Below are 19662 nucleotides of genomic sequence, written 5' to 3'. Positions count from 1 at the left end.
AATTAGACATAAATATTTGGTAATGCTGAAACTGAGTCTATAAACAAATCATTAACCGGGAGTGTTGATTCTGCCTTGCCTATACTGGGCGCACATTACAAAGGAAAAGATCAGCCTTGATGTAAGAGCTACCATTCTGGTAATCATTTCACTGAAGAGCCCTCAAAATATTCCAGTAAAACCCAATTTTTCAGATATAAATAGGTACAGCAGTCCAAAACGTTAAAGGGTACTATACCATTGAGAACATGAAACAATATGAAGCAATCTTCATGAAACAGCAAACAGTTTCATTTCCTGTTTCCAGTTCTTGTTATTCTAACAGTAAAACAAGTAATCTCCACCAGTCCATCTTTGTAATAAGGTGGGGGAAGTTTGCATGGTTTTCCCCATCTCTAGTCAAATCTAAGGCCTCACTTATATATGCCATTTGTCACCGCTCAGGGTTCCCAACCCCCAGGGAGAGAAGGGCTGAGCCATGGGCAGAACCCCAAAGAGAGCAGAAGCCTAGTGGCAGGGCTGAGAAAAGAGCCAGGTAGGATATCAACAGCAAGAGGGTGGGGCATTGTCAGAAGGGAAGCCATCAGAATTAAGTCCTTGTGAAGCAGAGGACTTCTCAGGGATACAGGTCTCCTGGAGAGGAAGGCTTACTTTAGAGGAAGAGCAGGGAAATGGGAAGTGGCAAAAGAAAGAGGATAAAAGACTCCAGGTTGAAGAAGGCAAGGAGGCAGTTAACTGAAGGATGGGAGAGGGCCGTAGATAGAATGCTTTGGACCCTTATAGACAGGAAGATGCCAGTTCTGGCCCAAAGGTTGCCAGGAAGAAATTTTCACATCTGAGCCAGGTGGACAGGTGTAACACCCCAGATGTTCAAAATGTGGGGGAATTAGAAGAGCAAGAAGAGGGTAATCTAGCAAGGACTTTTCTCCAATGTTTATAAGGTGATTGCTCCCTTCTAGGAATCTGAGGCAGACAACAAATAATAAAAATAAGGATGTAGTTTTATTAAAGAACTAGGGGCAAAGCCCGTTGTCTCCAAGAATACAACGGGCGCTAGAGCTTGGCAGTGGGAAGAGGAAGGGGAGGAGTTGTCCAGTCTGTAAGGGCATGGGGTTGTCATGTGTGTTGTGTGGGAGGTTGTGGTGGCATGGTGGCAAATAAGGCCATGGGTGTGGAGATATGGGTGTCAAGAACTTGTGGTGTGGGATGTTCGTTGATTGTGGGAGAGGACTGACCTTTGGGAATTGTGGCATAGTGGTTACAGATGAGCTTTCCAGAGCGATGTCCTCAGATATGTGAAGGGAAAATCAGACTGGAGACTCTTCTTAGGGGAAGATTATATGGCAACCAATTCCCCCCAGTTCTGCGTCATTTCCCTTCTTGTGTGAATTAGGCCACATTCACCGAAATCCCCCTCTGCCCTAATACACATAGGGTAGTCACAGTACACAGGTGTCCACCCTGTTCCTTCTGTCTCCCATATTTTCACTGTTGGTAAAATGTTATGTGCCCACATGCTTCTTTCGTGGTTGCTCCTTAGAAGAACGGATTTTTGTACCCTATTGCTTACTACCCAAAGGAGTCTCAAAGCGGTTTACAAACACCTTTTCCATTTGTCTCTCCACAATAGTCAACCTGTGAGGTATGTAGGGTTGTGAGAGATCTGAGAGAACTGGGAATGGGCCGCAATGACCCAGCAGGCCTCAGGTGTCTCAAAGCATTTTCCAATCGTCTTTCCCTCCTCTCCCCATAGCAGACTCCCCATGAGGGAGGTGGGGTAGCGAGCCTCACAGGGAAGCTGGCAACCCTAAGAGGAAGACTGTCTGTGCACAGCAGTCTTGACCTTAGTAAGGTTCTTAATACTGTTTTTTTATTTGCCAGGCCAAGGTTATTTGCCAGTTACTATTTCAGTTACGATGTGTTTCCAGACATTTACTTGTTCTCTATTTAGTTTCAGGCTGTAAATATTTATTTAGATCTTCCAGCACTTTCCAGACTCACAGGACTGATGCTGGTCTGTCTGTCTGCACCCCAGAATACCAACAGTTGCTGATAAGGGCTGGCCATAACCCATAGGCCAGGAGGGACACTCCTGCACCACTCCCTACCAACTGCAGGCAAAAATGGCTCATTTGAAGGCTGGACTCTGGGGCATTGTACGATTTTGAAGTCCCACCTCCAAACCTCCAGGAATATTTCCAACCCAGGGGTAGCCAACCTACAGGTGTGGCCTGGAGAGCTCCTGGAATTACAGCTCACCTGCAGAGTATAAAGATCAGCTCCCCAGGCAGAAAGGGCTACTTTGGACAGGGTTGTGGTAAAGAAGAAACATTTAAGGCTTCCCACACAGGTTGTTGTTGAATTGAAAGACTTGAGGACTACTGCACAGGGTTGTTGTGCAGATGAAACAGGAGACAAAAGAGCCAGCTTCCTCTGCAGAATAGCGCTGTGCAGTGACCTCAAATCTGCAGAGAGTTGCAAAGAAGAAAGACACATGGCTTGGCCATGTGTAACCACCGGCCAGAGCAGTATTTTAAGTGAGAAGGGGCTTTTCTGTGGCCTCCCTGTCAGGCAACTGTTTGGCAGAAGGGGAAAGTCCCCCCCCTCAAAAGGAAGGCCCTCAGTCTCCTCTGCGTTGCTCTTGGAAAGGCCTCCTTCCCTCAGTCAGGGCCTGTCAGAGGCTCCTTCGCAGCAGGACTGAAGGGAGTGGGAGGGAAAGCACTCTGCAGCCTCCTGCCAGCTCTGTCAGGGTTCTGAGGCATTTTGCAGTTGGACATGACAGTTAGGACAGCCTTGGGGCGAAAAGGGCTGGCACAGCCTGTCCAAGCCTCTGTTCTCATCCCCCTTGGCAGCCCTCCTGACCTCCTCTCCCTTTGGTGGTCAGGAGCAGACTGGCAGCCAGACTGGGCTGGGTGAATGGAATTTTGGTCTGTCCTGGTGAGGGGCCAATAGGAAGGCACTTTGCGCGCCTCCCCATTGGCTGCTAGGCCCCCGAGTGACACTCGGAGGGCCCAATCAGGAGTCACTTCGTGGCTCCTGATTGGGCCCTCTGAGTTTTTATCCTGGACAGGGCCCGCCCTAACTCCTTCCCAGGTGGCCTTACTCTTTTATTTAATAGGACCCTGTCCTATTTAAAGATCAGGATGTAGTTTTATTAAAGAAAAACATACAAGGCAAAGATACACCAACACACATATGTAGAGAGAAATAAGGTAGGAAATTGCTAAGTTTAGGGGAGAAAGGGGTGCATAATTATCAATCTGGATGTGGAGAGCACAGAAAGAAGGAGCAGAGCAATGCAAATGAGCCAACATTTGAGTTGGGCTTCTGACAGGATCCATTGGTAACATAACCTAGGAGAAAGGGTGCAGTGACCAGGGCAGAAGTGGCAGGTTCCGGGAGAAGGATCCAGAGGGAGAAAGTAGTCCTGACAGTGCAGTGAAAACAGGTAGAGGTGAGAGCTTGCAGAGTCACACACAATGGTAATTGAGTTCTGCTGTTGGCAAGATAAAGGCATCCAGCTATTAGAGTACCTGCTTCACAGTTCTTGTGTACTGCCATTCATTGAATGACTTGATTGTATCAGGTCCTCCTAACTGAAAACAAAGGATCATTTATAAGCACTGAAATACATATCTTTGGAAATATTTCTTTACTTCTCCGTGTTCAATGTCCTGGTTTTAGCTTAAGAATCATCATCCAGAAGACCTTGGCCATGCATGACAGAAGCTTGTGCCTTTCTCTGAGTTTCTGTGACCTAAAATTTCTCACCACATTCTGAAACTCCTGCGTAGACCTCCATATAAGCAGCATTTCTTTTTAAAAAACCTCAGCCCATACACGGTAGTAAATTTGGCATTTACTGCTGTTTATTTGTTATCGCAATATAAGCCAGGAGGGAACAGTGCAAGTCTGTTTGGATAAAGCCCTGAACTCAAAATGTTTCCAGGAATCATTATTCTTTCCTCAGTTATTTTTATTTACGTTGTCCTATCTTGTTGCCTGGACTGTGTGGTGTTTCCCTTTGCAAGTACTAAACATTGTTAAATGGTTGCTCCCTTTTAGAAAGTTGAGAGATCAGCCACAATGTTATCAGAATGCCACAGGCAGTTTTGTTCTGTTCTGTTCAGCTCAATTTCTGTGGGACAGCTAGAGAGTGTGAGCATTCTTACATAATTAGGCTTTGGAAAGACCATCACACTGAAGGGCAGGCAATAATACTGGAAAGAAAAAAGGGAGCGGATATAGCATAAACGCTAAGAAGATGAGATGTAAGCTGGTTCTGATTTTACCTTTTCCCTCAGTGGAGACCCGAAGCAATGCACGTTATCCTCTTCTTCCCCGTGTTATCCTCCCAACCTAACCTAAATAATCTGTGAGGTAGTTTAGGCTGAGTTTGTGTGATAGGCCCAAGGTCACCTAGCAAGCTCCCACGGCAGAATGCATTTCTGTTTAACCCAGGCTTTCTCAACTAGGGCCTAGTCTGCACACAATAGATAATGCACTTTGAATGCACTTTAGAAGTAGATTTTCCTGTTCCGCACACATAGGATAATGCACTTTCAATGTAGAAGTAGATTTTCCTGTTCCGCACAGGAAAATCCAGTTGCCAAAGTACATTGAAAGTGCATTATCATATGTGTGCGGAATGGGCCTAGAGCTTCATGAAATTCCTGGGGTTTCTTGATGGCCCTGGAAGGGTTTCCTGAGTGGATGGGAGTTAATTATTTTAAATATATTTATTAAAAGTTGTTAAACGTTTATCAGGTGATATGACCATATATGGTCATGTTGATCTGCCCCTCCTCCCAAATGGTCAATGATGAACCTAGAGGGGGTAGGAAGGGGAGGGGCCCCATATAAACCTGTGCACAGCAATGCTTCCAAACCACATTCTGCATGATTGCACCACTTATGGGGTTTCTCAAAGCATGAAAAATATTTCAGGGGTTTCTCAACGGTAAAAAGAAAGTCAAGAAAGTTTGCTTTGGGAACTACACAAGGCTGGCTGATTTAATCAGATCTCAGAAGTGAAGCAAGGGTTGGTGATTGTAAGGGAGTCCACCAAGAAAGATTCCACAGAGCAAGGCAAAGGAAACCACCTCAGCTCGCCTGCCTTGAAAGCCTTCTGCTGGGCTTACAATAAATGGGTTGCAACACCGATGTTTATGCTCTTTATGCACACACACACACACTGTAATGCTGTAATTTCAAACAAAGTCAGTGGAGAAGGAGGCCTGTGTGCCATTCTGTTTTGGTTAAAGTTCAGACTTGTACCTAAACCTTGTCCTCCAGCTTTGCTATTCAAATTTCCATCATCACCTGTCTGGGCATGAAGACGCTTATGGACATTTAATTTCCTTCCTTATGGGGAAAAAAACCCTTTATTTTCCCCATTCTGTAGGAAATCAGGGGCTTCCCTTTGAACCCTTTTAAAATTCTGAAATCTATCAGATGGCAATAGGTCTGGTTGAGGCCAGGCAAACCTCTTGAGGACCAGGAATCACCAAAAGGTTAGTACCTGCAGAACACAAGGCCCTGCGGGGAGCATAAGGCAATAGGTGGTCCCTCAGAGGGCCTAAAAGGTCAGAATCAGAACCTTGAAATTGATTTTGACTAAGTGCAACAGTGGAGTTTTGTCTAATTGGTGTCTGCATAAGGTAAGTATTTCACTTTTTAAATCAGATGTGGAATGGCCCTTAGTCTAACCAGGTGATGCCTGACTAGATGTAGCAGTCATTTGACCATAAGCATTGAATGATCAAGATCTGACATTAAGACATGCGGCAGCCAAGATGTTGAAGTATCTCACTTCTAAAATGCACTGGCAGTTTTCATACGATGTTCCCTAATAATTATCATGCAGTGTTTGACAGCATTTGTCAAATGACTTGCTAGCCAGTTTGGTGTAGTGGTTAGGAGTGCGGACTTCTAATCTGGCATGCTGGGTTCAATTCTGCACTCCCCCACAGCTGGGTGACCTTAGGCTCGCCACGGCACTGATAAAACTGTTCTGACTGAGCAGTGATATCAGTGCTCTCTCAGCCTCACCCACCCCACAGGGTGTCTGTTGTGGGGAGAGGAATGGGAAGGTGACTGTAAGCCGCTTTGAGCCTCCTTCGGGTAGGGAAAAGCGGCATATAAGAACCAACTCTTCTTCTTCTTCTATGGAGTTTAGTAAATTTGACACTGACTTTGACACTGGCAGCTTACACACAAACCCAAAGTGTGCTAGTTTTGTGCAGTTTTCCCTATACAGATGTTAAGTTCTGCATGCTGTGTGTGTGTGCGCGCGCGCACGTGTAGGGGGTGAATTTATGCAAAAAACAATATTCATGGCACGTATCTGTTCAACACCAAAATGATTTGTAGCATCAAATCACTCCCTGGTGATCGCTATATTAGTCAGGCATAGTAATTGTGATTAATTGTTTTGGTTGTGCAGTTGCTAAGCTCTGCTTCAACAAAGACCAGATGCTATTATTTATCACAATGTTGTTAGGTTGTTAGAAGCGGCTATGAACATTCTTGGTGCTGTTTTGACATGAGGAAGTGCATCTAGTCTGCCACTCAGAAGATTAAAAATTATTGCCATTAACAAGCTGGTTCAGACTTCTCATTTCACCTCTTTTCATACACTTCAGAGTGTGTGTTGAGATCAATTTCTTGAAATACATAAATTCTACCAAAGCTTATGACTTAGAAAAAGAATTAGGCTCCAATAATCAATAACAAATACACAGATCGTCCTCAAATAGAATGAATAGGGCTTTCCCAAATGTTCATTTCTTGGCTTGTAAATTCCTGTGGGTTTTTTTTTTCCTGATCTGCATGTGTCTTGCTCCATCTAGTGGCTGCTTCAATGTTATACCAGTTTATGCCCAGCATAAAAATCTGCAATTTAAATTTGCAAGGAGATATGCTGGGCATAAACTGATGTAATATTGAATCAACTAGAGGAAGCAAAATATGTGCAGAACAGGAAACACTCCCCCCCATAAAAAAGAATTAGGAACTTATAAATGAGAGAAATGAGAATGCAGAAATGCTCATAGACAGAATAGCACAAGTTCCTTAGCTGATTCATGTATATAAGCTGGCCACTTTGGATACTCATCTCACCTATGTTAAGGAATAAGAGAGAAATTGCAGGAGATGTATATGGATATGAACTAACTCACTGAAAGCCATTTATACAGTTGTGACATCACAATATATCCAGCTGCCACAACTGAGAAAATAGCAAGTTTGCATGGAGAAAATAAGGATGGCCTAGAATGGAATCTCTGATTTTCTCAGGTTTTTTTCTACAGCAATCATTTTGATATTCAATTTCACTATTACTTTCACAATCAGTGTTGTAACATGGGACAGACAGATTTCTCTTGTTTCTGAACAACCATCTGTATAGGTCATAGTGCCGGTTAAGCCCTGCCTCTTAAGCCCTGCTCTCTGTGTCCTCACCTTCTGAGGTGAGGCAGATGGCTACTAGAAACAGGGCATTTTCTGTAGTGGTGTCTTTCCTGTAGAGTATCCTTCCTCTTGCAGCTCACCTGCCCCCTATCTTACAGTGTTTGAGACACTAGGACAAAATACATTAAGCTGGCTTATACTGAAAAACAAAACAAAACAGCAAGAGTCTTGAAGCACCTGTGGCAAGGTATGAACTGAGTCACTGCTCACTTCACATAATCACAGAATCATAGAGTTGGAAGGGGCCATACAGGCCTTCTAGTTCAACCCCCTGCTCAACGCAGGATCAGCCCAAAGCACTTCTTCAGAAGAATATCTAGAAGGTTTTGCCATAGAGTTATTGCCAAATACCAAAGTGTCATCAGGATGCTGCTGGTATAATGGCATTACTTCCTGTCCAATACTAGTGAAAAGGCCTGAGTTTTTCTTTTTCTCCAGACAACTCACCCCCCCCCCCCCAAATCCCCTACCAGTTGCCAGGAAGGACCTGTCAACCCAAACTAGACCTTTTTATTTAGAGTAGTGGGTTTTGCTTGCACTGCAGGTTTAAGGCACGGGCATTTGGGGCAAAAATAAATTAATTTGTCTGTTTACAACCTTTATAGTCTGTCTTTCTTGCAGAGACTCAAGGCAGATTAGAATTTTTTTAATGCAATAAAACTGTAGAATACATAAACTGGCAAAATTTTCACAGGGATTATAGCTATAATTTTGTTTTCTCCCCAATGGGAATCCAAAATGGCTTACAGTATTCTCCCTTCTCCTTTTATTATTATTTATTTGATGATTTGTAAACTGCCCTCTCCAATCAGGCTCGAGGCAGTGCACATCAGTCGTCAATACAAAATTCTGATAAAAACAGTAAGACAAGAAAAACACAAAACAATATCATGGATGCTCCATTAGAATTCATTTATTTGGTAGCTCCATCAGGGCCCAAGTTTCCACTGGCAGCATATTCCACCAAAGTGGGGCCAGGGCTGAAAAGGCTCAGGCCCTGGTTAAGGCCAAACACATTTCTTTAGGGCCAGGGACCACCAACATATTAGCATTTGAAGATCTTAATGTTTACTGTGGGCACAGATGGAGAGGACATCCCTCAGATACATAGGGCCCAGACCATGTAAGGCTTAAACCTTTAAAACCATTTAGCCTTATAAACCTTTAAACCTTTTAAGCTGAGAGGGTGCAACTGGCCTGAGGTCACCCAGTACACTTCCAGGGCAGAGTTGGGATTTGGATCTGGTTCTCCCAGATCCTAATCCAACACTCTACCCCATCAAGTGAGAGCCACAATACAGAATGCTCAGGTATGATCAGCTGCTGATTTTATCCATATTCAGAGTGGCTCTTGCAGAAGCCTTTGCTCTAATTAACAAACAAAACTGCTGCAGTAGAATTTGTAGAAGATATAATCCTGCAGATATGTGGGTCCTTGGCCATGAAGGGCTTTGTAGGTGATGACCGATATCTTGAACAGAACAGGGGAACTAGTAAGCAATCAATGCAATATCTACAGAAAAGGGATCATATCCATACTCTGCCTAACATTGTGTATCAGTTGAAATTTCTGAGTCATTTCCTGTCAGAGAGCATTGTATCAAAGTTCCTGTGGCATTCATCCATGTGGCTAAACCAGCCAGGTGAAGGTATGGAGCTATCCTCGGGGCTAAATGGAAATGGAAACATTTGGGCCACCAAATTAAATTGATAACCAGGCTTGCTTCCCTGTTCCTCCACATGCAGCCAGCTGGGTGACCTTGGGCTAGTCACAGTTCTCTCAGAGCTGTTCTCACAGAGCAATTCTTTCAGAGCTCGCTCTGCCCCACCTACGTCACAGGGTGCCTGTTGTGATGCAAGGAAGGCAAAGTGATTGTAAGCTGCTTTGAGACTCCTTTGAGTACTAAAAAGCAGGTTATAAAAAGTCAGCTCAAAAAATAATGCTGGCTCAATGAGAAGTCACATCAGAACAGATATTTTCAGGTAAAGGATGGGCAATCCGTTCCTCACATCAGGAGGATGAAAGAAGTGCATGGAGAAATGGTAAGTTTGTGCATGAAGCCCTTTGAGGTGCAAGCCTTATTTGGTCCCTCTGTCCACCCCACAGATTGTTGGCCATCTTCAGGTCTCCTAGTGGAGGACTGCTTCTCTGTAATATGATACAAGTGATGTGTTTGGGGGAGAATAAATTTTAGGAAAGCATAAAGATGAACTTTTAAAGCACAAACTCATCCAGCAGCCAATGAAAGAATGCCTTTGAGGTTTTAAAGCCAGGGACTCAATGCCATCCTTGATCTGGCTTGGATTTAGCCAGAGGGTTTTTAAAAATACATCATGTTGGCTTGGGTCATCCTCATTAGCCTTCCAATTGTTTGTTTTTTTGGAAAGATGGGAGTGGCTGGAGGGGCCAGCCTGTGCTCCAAGCACAGAATTCTCTCTGGACAAATACATCTGAGCAAGCTGTGGCAGTTGGGACTGAGGCATTCATCCTGCACCATGAGACTGGACCCTGAGCAGAACAGAGAGCAAGACGGTAAGTAAAACCAAAAGCCATGCTCAGAGGGTCTTACAAAGAGGACTGTTTCTCCAGTGCTACATTTAACTTGCCACTGATTGACAAGTACTGCTTCACAGAGCTACTTAAACTTTGCATGCCTGGAGTGCTGTTGTTACTTGGCTCCATGAAAACAAGCACAGGTTTCCTCTGATTGTCTGATGAAAGATGATGCTCCCTTGTTAGATGAATGCTGTTAACACAGATCTGAAATCTGATGGAGATCTCAATGCCCAGTTCTTCATGAACTGGATCAATTGTGCTAGCCTTGTACTTCAGTGTTATATTTCGTTTGCGCTCTTTTTTTGGTGGAATGAATGTGTGTGTGTGTGTGTGGGGGGGGGACTTAACTGTTACTTAGCCTGTTAATGAGATGATGTGAACTTAACACAAGTGACTAAAGAGCTTTTGGCTTTAAACTGTTGGATTAGATCCAGTCCCTGAAGATTTCAAGGGACGGCTATCAAGCCACCCTTGGTGAGCAGGCTTGTCAAATATTGAGTGAATCCTGGTCCTAGTAAATGCATGCCTTGGTTATTTTCATTTCAAATATCGCATAGTGTTGCTGTATTATCAAGAGCAGGCATGTTTGTACCAAAAACCCTCAGGAATGTTAGCCATACAGTTCAGAAGAACATGCATCAAAATTCAGATAATTGGATTTAAAGACTACATAATGCAAAGCAGAAGAAGGTATCTCTGGGGGGGAAATCCTTCCAGTATATTAAAATGCAAGGAAAAGCACAAATCCTTTTATTGTATTCAATTTACAACTTATTACTGTTTCCAACTTTCTATCCTATTTGACCTTGTTATTTGGCATCCTTCTCTGTAAAACAACTCTCCTCCTTTGAGGATTAGCCTATTCGATAGAATTTTTTTTTCAGGAAAGTGTTCTTAGGCTTGCACCATACATTGTCGACTCTAGAAGCCAGTGCAGACCCATCTCTTGTCGGGTAAGTGAATAAATAAGGCAGGTTGGGGAAATGTCAATAAGAGATAATGGGGGGCGGACAGCTCAGACCATGATTCTTGATGTGAGAATAGAGAAGTCACAAATATACAAGAGTACCCTTATTTTTATTTCCAGAACTGGCAACAAAAACTGTAGTCAGTGAAGGTGACGTGTCACAGCCACTGGGTGTTTATTGCAAAATCACAGTTATTACAGATGAACTCAGACAAGCTAAGTGGGAAATAGAAGGTTTTGTGCAGGCACGTGCGTCTCTGGGTGCCTTCTGCAAAAAGAGGTACAATATGGGCAGCGTGAATTTGACAGCTCTAGATAATTGACAGTGTATTTTTATTTTTGCCTTGTCCTTTTACGCTGCAGTGCTGGGAGGGAAATGGGTGAGCTCCGTGGTCTTAACCTGACAAGAGAGCGGCATTCATACATCCAAACAACTGTCCGTGCACATTATTGTTTATTGAGCTGTGTAACAACTAAACCAATTAATTGGAAGAGCAGCTTGGGATTCGGCAGGAACAAAAGACAGTGAATGGTGAATTATACAAGACAAGACAAGATATCGGCAGGAAGAACATCTTTACGATTCAGATGTGAATGCCTTTTTAGTTCTAGCCCATCCCTTTTCATAACCATTAGAAGAGACAAAGGGGAACCTGCAAGGACTTGGGGAAGGCATTTCATTTCTGCCTAAATTTATTTGCCACTTTGTCTTCAGTTTCCCTCTTCCTCTCCTCCTCCAGGCCCCTCTGCCTAGGGAAATTATGACACAGTTGTGTGGTGGTGTCCACTGAGTCTAGACCCACTTGCAGGGCAGGCAATTCTCAAGGACTTGGGGAGAAGAACCTCACTATTCCCTGTATCCTCTTCCCCACACTATTTCCTCTTTCCCCCCTCCAGTTAACACCCATATCCTCTCCTTCTTCCAACTTCCCTGCCTCATTCTCACCTTCTCCTCCATTCCCCAACTTACCTTTTATCTGCCTCCCATCTTCAGCTATATTTATTATTTATTTCATTTCATTTATACTCTGCTTTTCTCCACGGTGGGGACCAAAGCAGCTTATTTTCCTCTCCTTTATATCTCCGCAATTATTATCCTCTCCTTTATTTTCCTCTCCTTTATATCTCCGCAATGCTGTGAGATAGTTTAGGCTGAATGTATATGACTGGGCCACACACACCCCATCAGCTTCCACAGCAAGATGTTAACACAAGTGTTTATTTCAAACTCAGCTTAGCCTGGAAGATGGCCAATAGTTGACTTGGAGATTTAGCCATTTGGATCATTGCCATGGTTCAAGCTACAATAGTCTACTCTTAGTCATCCAGTTAGTACCAAAGCTCACAACTTTGTCAGTATTGGTAGTTAGGCAGAGCATGCAATTTATATCCATCTTGTAGTCACTCCGTTGGCTGCCTATCAGTTACTGGATTCAATTTAAGGTGCTGGATATCTAGAAGGTGGCAGGACCCCACCAGACTTCCTAAACTCTTAACTGAGTCAGTAAAGGCCATCTGAGCCCCTTTGGCAGTGAACCTGGGTCTCCCTGATTCTATTCCAGCATCAACAACTCCCCCATGTATGCATCTAGAAAAGGGTACTTGCATAGCAACACACTTCTCAATAATGCATGAGCGATATCAGAAATAAATGGAAATAGCCTCTACGGATAAGCACTTAGAAAAGGTGTTGCAAAACTGTACTTCCATGCATGATTACATGACTGTATGAATATTATTTGATCATCTAACCTCTGGATTTCCTTTCTTGCCATTGCCCACATGCATTCCGATTCTTTGTGGATCTAATGGGTGACATTTCTTACTATTGTGTGTTTCAGCTGAATTACTATAGCAACAGGTCTGTTTGAGAACTGTGCACACCAAAACACAAACTATTTATAACTTTGTTATTTATTCTTTGTTCTTTCAGTGATTTTTATACAGCCAGTGTTTGGCTCACACAAATATATTCCACATCATTTAATTAACCTTGTCCCCCTGAAGTGCATACTAAGATAATAGTTAATTTTTTTAAAAAGTTAGATATGGGTTGGCTCCAGTGCCAAGTCTCCACTGACAGAAGAAATTTCCATTAGCCGAGCAAGAATTCCTTCCTTCTGTCTCTCTTGTTTTCGGCATCAAAATTATGTCCCCAGTGTGCTGGAACACGATGGGATAACTGGGAGCTGCTGTGAGGAGGGGAATCAGCAACAAATTTTCCTTTCATCAGTGCATATTGCACCTGGATTGATGGCCCCAGTACCCTCATCCTACGGGGACCCTAATAGTTGCAGTGTTTGATCCCAATTTATACATGTGTACATCTCAGCATGGGTTTAGAAATGATAGACAGAATTTATATCAAACTAGTATTAAATGGCAATGAGCCTGATTAATGGTGTAGCACAGGGATGGCCAAACTGTGGTTCTCCAGACGTCCATGGATTATAATTACCACGATTCCCTAGTCCACTGATCCCCGGAGAGCCATACTTTGGCCACCTCTGATGTAGGGAATATAGGGTAGCTCCTCCATCAGTTATGCAAAGCTATCCAAAGATGGAGTAAGAGGGCTATTTTCACCACAGACCCCAGATAATTTGATCATAACAAATGATCTGGATCTCCAATATAATAAGCAATGGACAAACTCCAGCTAGTTCCTTATTAGCCTAACAATTGGACAGGAAGGGTTTTGCTTTCCTTAATCAAGACAAATACCCTGCCATCAATACTTACCCATCTAACCTCTCAGTCTCCCTAAAGGACATTTCTGATACTCCTGTCCAAGAGGTAAACAAAGGATCTCCAAGCAGATAAAATAATTGTCACTCTCAAATTCCAAGGTCAACATCCCTTTCCCTCCTCATTCTTGGCACAAGAGTTTAACAGGATCTAATGGGCTTCCCCCTTAGGATGTGTCTTTATTGACTTAGCCCCCTGCTACCCCAGGAGCAGGTGTACTGGTATGGGGAGGCTAAGATTTTTTTACCGCCATGTGTTCTTAAGTAATTGTTTTTGGAATGTTTTACTGGTATTTTAATAGGATTTTATTGTTATAGGATTTTATCAACTGTTACTCACCATCAGCTGGTTACCAGGAGTGGTTGGATATAAATTTAATAGGATTAAAGTTTTGGTTATCACCTTTAAGGCCATACGCGGTCTGGGTCCAGTATACCTGAGGGATCGCCTCTCTGTCTACACCCCTCAAAGAGCCTTGCACTCTACTACTTCCAACCTCCTGGTGGTCCCTGGCCTCAAGGAAGCCCACTTGACCTCAACCAGGGCCAGAGATTTCTCCATTCTGGCTCCCACCTGGTGGAACGAGCTCCCAGAGGAGATCAGGGCCCTGGCAGAACCTAAACAGTTCCTCAGGGACTGCAAAGGGGAGCTCCTCTGCCAGGCATTTGGTTGAGGTTGACCCAAACCATCACTTCCAAATGGCCCCCAAGTCCCCCCCTCCTACTACGACTGCTACCAATCTGCCTAACCCACTGGGTCCCAGTAAGAGTTGAGCTGAGGCTCTTTAAAGTTCCATCATTCTCTAATGTTAATGTTGTTATGTTAAGGTTATTGTTGTTATAGTGTTATTGTTGTTATCACATGTTGTTACCATACGTTATCTTTATCTTTTCCCTATTTCCTGTAAACTGCCCTGAGCCTCCGAGGAGGGTGGTATATAAATATAAATAAATAAGATACCCTTCAGATCCAATTTATGTATCTGCTTTGGCTCCAGCTTCACAGTTGACATTCTGTTCTTTCTATTGCTCTGAAGACTACCCCCCTCTTGCTGCATCTTTTCCCCTTATGGTCAACTTTGAAGCCTCCGGAACTGCCTCATCACCATCAAGAGACCCCCCTTCCACATATCTCCTAGGTGTAAGCTGCATGAAACTTTTATTCCAATCCCAGGTCGATTCAGTCCCTGCCATCTCCACTGAATGTGATTTCCATTTTGATTTTGACTGGTTTTAATTTTCCCTCTGCAACAAGCATGATTGATCCGGAGTGACCCTACCTTTTCCTCGCAATATCCAAGAGTGGTTTTAACCCTCAATATTTTAAGAATCGGATTGAAAAACTATGAGTAATCATGCAGATCGCTAGAGTTCTGTGTTAGAGAAGCCCTGATTGGCCAAGGCTGCCCAGGTGACAAGCTTGCTTTAAAGGGGAAGCCCCTAATTTTCTCTCCGGTACAGATTTGCATCTTGAATTATTTCTCCCTTCTCTGCTGTCTGCAATCCTCCCCCCCCCCCCCTTTCAAGAAAAGAAAGAAAAGGAAGAAAGCTGTGCTTGGCTCCTCCAATCCTCTCGCCCCCCTTCAAGAAAACAAAGAAAGAGGCTCCGTTTGCCCCCCTCCCCTTCTGAGCCTCCCTAAGCACATGCAGAACACTTTTCTATTTCAATGGGGGGGGAGAGAGGAAGACCCGAGTTCAAATCGATCAGAATTCAACAGGACTGACAATGAAATAAACAAAGTAAGTGCAGATTCAGTCCTAGAGCAGACTTGTATGTTTTGGTTTTGCCCCTTCAGTTTCTCCCCCCTGGAGGCAATTAGTTTATTAGGGAAAGATTCTAACTTTCCTAATGCATTTTTTCTTTCTGTATATCCCCTATTTCACCTTGCAAACCTCTTAAATTTGTAAACATTTCTTTTCTCTTAATTAAATAGTATTTAAGAAAGCATATTCCACTTTTTTTTTTACTATGGTTTGCATCTGGACTTTGGCATACATAGGGTTATTATCTTGAATATTTATTTACTATTCCCAAATACCTGTGTTCATTTTTTGTGCTAGTGAGGGGAGGCCTCTGTTATAGGACTACCACCTATACAACAACTTGGATGGTTCCAACCCAGTGATATGGAGAAGATTCATAATACCACTGAGAGCTTCCATGGAAGTCTGATTAGCCTAGAAGCTGAGAAATAATTTGTAGCAAACAATGAATATACAGTTCAAAATATTAAAGCCATATCAAAAGCTGGAGTATTAAAAGACACAATTAAATTAAATTGAAATGAAATATGAAAATAGTACAATATGGAATTAAATATGAAAATAGTACAGTAACAACATAGATAAATAAATTGGTAGTCTTGAAATATGACTCAAAGGAAATATCTTGGTATGCATGGGGTAAAAAAAAACAAATCTGGGAAATCGTCTACATTTTTTTGGAAACGGTTTAGAAATCATGGGAAGTGCGTCATCCCACTAGAGAAAGTTCTTTTGTTCAAGTGCAAAAATAGGATTATGTAGTTTAGAAGGTGATTTTTTATTGCTTTGCGTAATAGGGCTCTATGGTTTAGGAATACACCATGATTAATAAATGTGCACAAGATTGGCTTGTCTGAGTCCACATCTGTTCGGTTAGAACTTTCTGATACGTACCCCCTCCCTCCCCCCCAAAAAAAGCTGCTGAGACATCCTGCTATATGATTTACTTAGATATTCTGCTTTAAACTGGCTGTCAGTGGTAGGTCATCTTTAACAGAGGAACTTGGAATTAGTTCAGATCATGATCACAAAATTCTCTTTGGCCTATACTACTGCACCTCAATATAAATAAAATTACCTCTCTGGGAAATGTATTGCTTGAAGTGTGCACAGCTGATTCATTCTGTAGGTAGAAGAATAGAGAGATTATTTTTGTCTTTGTAAAGGATTGTGAATGCTTTCAAAAGAAAAGCCTTCTAAATCAAATTGATAAATGATGGGCATCAAGTCCTCCCTCCACCCTTATGTTGGGATTGTACATTGTTAGCAAACACCATTTCCTGGAACTTCCAAGGGTATGTATTTTTTTTGTATGGACTTTCAAAAAGGCACAAAGCACTTCGGTATAATGGGAAAGGTCACTCAGCAGAGGAGGAGTTAAGAAGAAACACATTGTTCCTGCACTAGGTATCAGAAACATCTATTGTTATGGCTCGGCAAGGGACATATTTTTAGAAAAGCACATAAAGAACGGGATATTTGGTGACCCAAGATTAGATTTAGGCTACTATTAAAGTGCATTATGCACCTTTGCATACAAAAGGCAATATAAGTTACCAGAATAGTTGCTACTAAAAATAATTTGGAGCTGCTGTGAAATTCAGACTTTTTCACCTGAAAATGAGCATTCAATATGTTGAGAGAATAAATATCTCATGTATATTTATTGACCAGCAGTAATGGAAGTCTGTCATCCATGCTCATTTGAGGGTTTTTTAAAAAAATAAAGATAATGTACAATTTTTAAAAGCAGCAGCTGGACAGATACTTATCCTGATCCTGCACTGAGCAGTGGGTTGGATTAGATGGACTGTATGGCCTCTTCCAGCACTATGATACTTAAATGAAAATCAAAAGGGCAAATTTCCTTTTAAAAGGCTAAGGCAATAGAACAAACTATCTGCTCCATCTGAGTTTAAAAAAACATCTTTCAATTGAACTCAGTCTTAGTCTTAATAACCATCTTCCATGACACTTTCATATGAATTTCCTTGTACCTTATTTCTGAAATGATTCCTTCCACATTGATAAGATAAGTTGTTTCACTATAATTTCCACTTATTTTTGTGTCTAAAATAGCTATCTTGGATCTGGAATCAGAACCTGAAAGTTTTGTAGCATCTCCTGCAGATCTGTTTCAACCACTGGACCATTATGAACGGAATTTTCAGGATCATGGTAAGTATATCCTAGCAAGTTTTTCACTTGGCGTCTTTGCATCCGTTCCTGCCAGGAAGGGATATGTCATATCAATGCAGTATCCATCTTCCACCTCTTGGTCATGATAAGTTGAAATTATGCTGCTTTCAGGGAAGTGCAGACACATTGGACGCATGGTTGGGAAGCCTGTTGATTCCAGATCAAGCTTCCCTAAGAAGAGAAGTATAGGCATGTCCTCAGCATTTCTTCCATCCTAAAAAAAGAGTTTAATGCAAGGCTATAATACTGACATTAATTCTTGTAAATCAACACATTTTACAAAAATTATTTATTATTTATTACTTTGGACTTCTATGCCACCACTCCTGAGGTCACTGGTTGTGCTAGCTTACATCCAATAAAACATCCAATAAAATCAGTAACATTAAAACCACCCATAAAATAAATCTGGTTCTTTCTTCCTGAAGATGACATTGTCAGAGGTTTTTCAGGGGTTCAATCCAACTGTCAGATAGGATTGTCAGTCTCCTGGTGGTAGCTGGAGCTCTTCTGCTATTAGAGCTTATCTCCAGGTGGCAAGTATCAGTTCACCTGGAGAAAATGGCTGTTTTGGAGCCACTAAAGTCTCTTCCCTCCCCAAATCCTACCATCCTCTCCAGATATTTTCCAACTCAGATACACCAACCCTACTGTCCAACCATGGTTTGGAAATGGGTGCCTCAAACTTCAACATTTCCAACCTTCTCTCCCCCCCCCATCCCTTCTCATGTACATAATGTCTCCTTTATTCCATACTGTAATCATAGTTTCATATTGTTGTGTCTTTATGGCCCATTATGCACGGCCGCCGAAACGGCGATTTCAGGTCACATGGAAAACGCAGAGGGGGAAGAAGCGAAGCAAACCGCTTATGCACAGGACGGGACGCAACGGCAGCAAAACCCAGAGTAACCGATTATGCACGCGGTGACCCACTTCTGGTTGTGCCCCTGTCACCCGGAAGCTGCACTTTCTTCCGCGTTTCACTAACGCGGCTTTTTCGGCGGCATGCGCCGAATCTGCGGCCGGTTGCAGCCGGCTCCGTGCGTTATCGGTGATTTTAGTCACTGCCATTCCACCCCGAATGTGCGCTATCCCCCCGTGCATAATGGGCCTATGTCTAGCCTATGAGCTTGGCCTAAAGTACTTTAGGAGAGCTTCAGCCAATAGCAAAAGAAGCGAATGTTTCTTAGCTTAGTATTTTCTCAGTGGAGCTAAATTGTTAGAAGAAGAAGAGTCATTTTTATACCTCACTTTTTACTGCCCAAAGGAGTCTCAAAGTGGCTTATGATTTCCTTTCCTTCCTCTTGCACAACTGACACCCTGTGAAGGAGGCAGGACTGAAAAAGCTCTGAAAAGACTGCTCGGTCAGAACAAAACTATCAGGACTTTGACAAGTCCAAGGTCACCCAGCTGGTTGCATGTGGAGGAGCAGGAAATCAAAGCAAGCTCACTAGATTAGAAGCTGCCACTCTTAACCACTAAACCATGCTGTCTCTTACAAATAGGGCATAGAGGAGGTGATCCTTTCCAAAGGAAGCTTAGTCTTGGAAGACACGTGGGGTTCTCAAATGTGATCTGGCAATGAATCCTTTTTTTGCTCCTCTCCATTTAACAGTTTCTTCTGATCCTCGAAAAGTTGTTAGCCATATAGATTAGGGTGCTGCATTGAAGAAGGAGAAGCAGGTGAAGTGCTGTCCTGCTTAAGTATCAGTGAAATCACACAGAGAGGGGACAACCTCAGGTTCACAGGAATCAGAAGAGAACAAAGGAAGAATCCCCAATCCTTCAACCGATAGGTCACAAGATCTAACACAGAGGCAACAGCAGACAGACAATGCTGTGAATTGGCTAAAGAACCCCAAGGGCTCTGCCCCCAGCCTGAGGATAACATATGGGTCAGCAGATTTGCTGTCTTGTAGGGGGGGAAACTGCCATATAAGGTGAACACTCTT

The 19662-nt window shown here is 42.8% G+C and overlaps 1 protein-coding gene across 4 annotated transcripts in view; it reads left to right on the top strand.

Moving 5' to 3' along the window:
- SSUH2 (ssu-2 homolog) overlaps positions 1–19662 on the top strand; it is a 50770-nt gene continuing 31108 nt past the window's right edge. Inside the window, exons 1-3 of one of the 4 annotated variants that reach the window (XM_077325258.1) lie at positions 1–535; positions 9862–10006; positions 17588–17686. In XM_077325258.1, coding sequence (XP_077181373.1) covers positions 9862–10006; positions 17588–17686 — 244 coding nt within the window. In that variant the 5' untranslated portion in view covers positions 1–535. Of the gene's footprint in view, positions 536–9792; positions 10007–10949; positions 10984–17587; positions 17687–19662 lie in introns of those variants that run through there. The other 3 variants (XM_077325259.1, XM_077325257.1, XM_077325260.1) reach the window with 3 other exon arrangements.

Source organism: Paroedura picta, chromosome 3, assembly GCF_049243985.1.
Source record: "Paroedura picta isolate Pp20150507F chromosome 3, Ppicta_v3.0, whole genome shotgun sequence".
Classification (NCBI taxonomy): domain Eukaryota; kingdom Metazoa; phylum Chordata; class Lepidosauria; order Squamata; family Gekkonidae; genus Paroedura; species Paroedura picta.
This window is presented reverse-complemented; position numbering and strand designations above follow the sequence as displayed.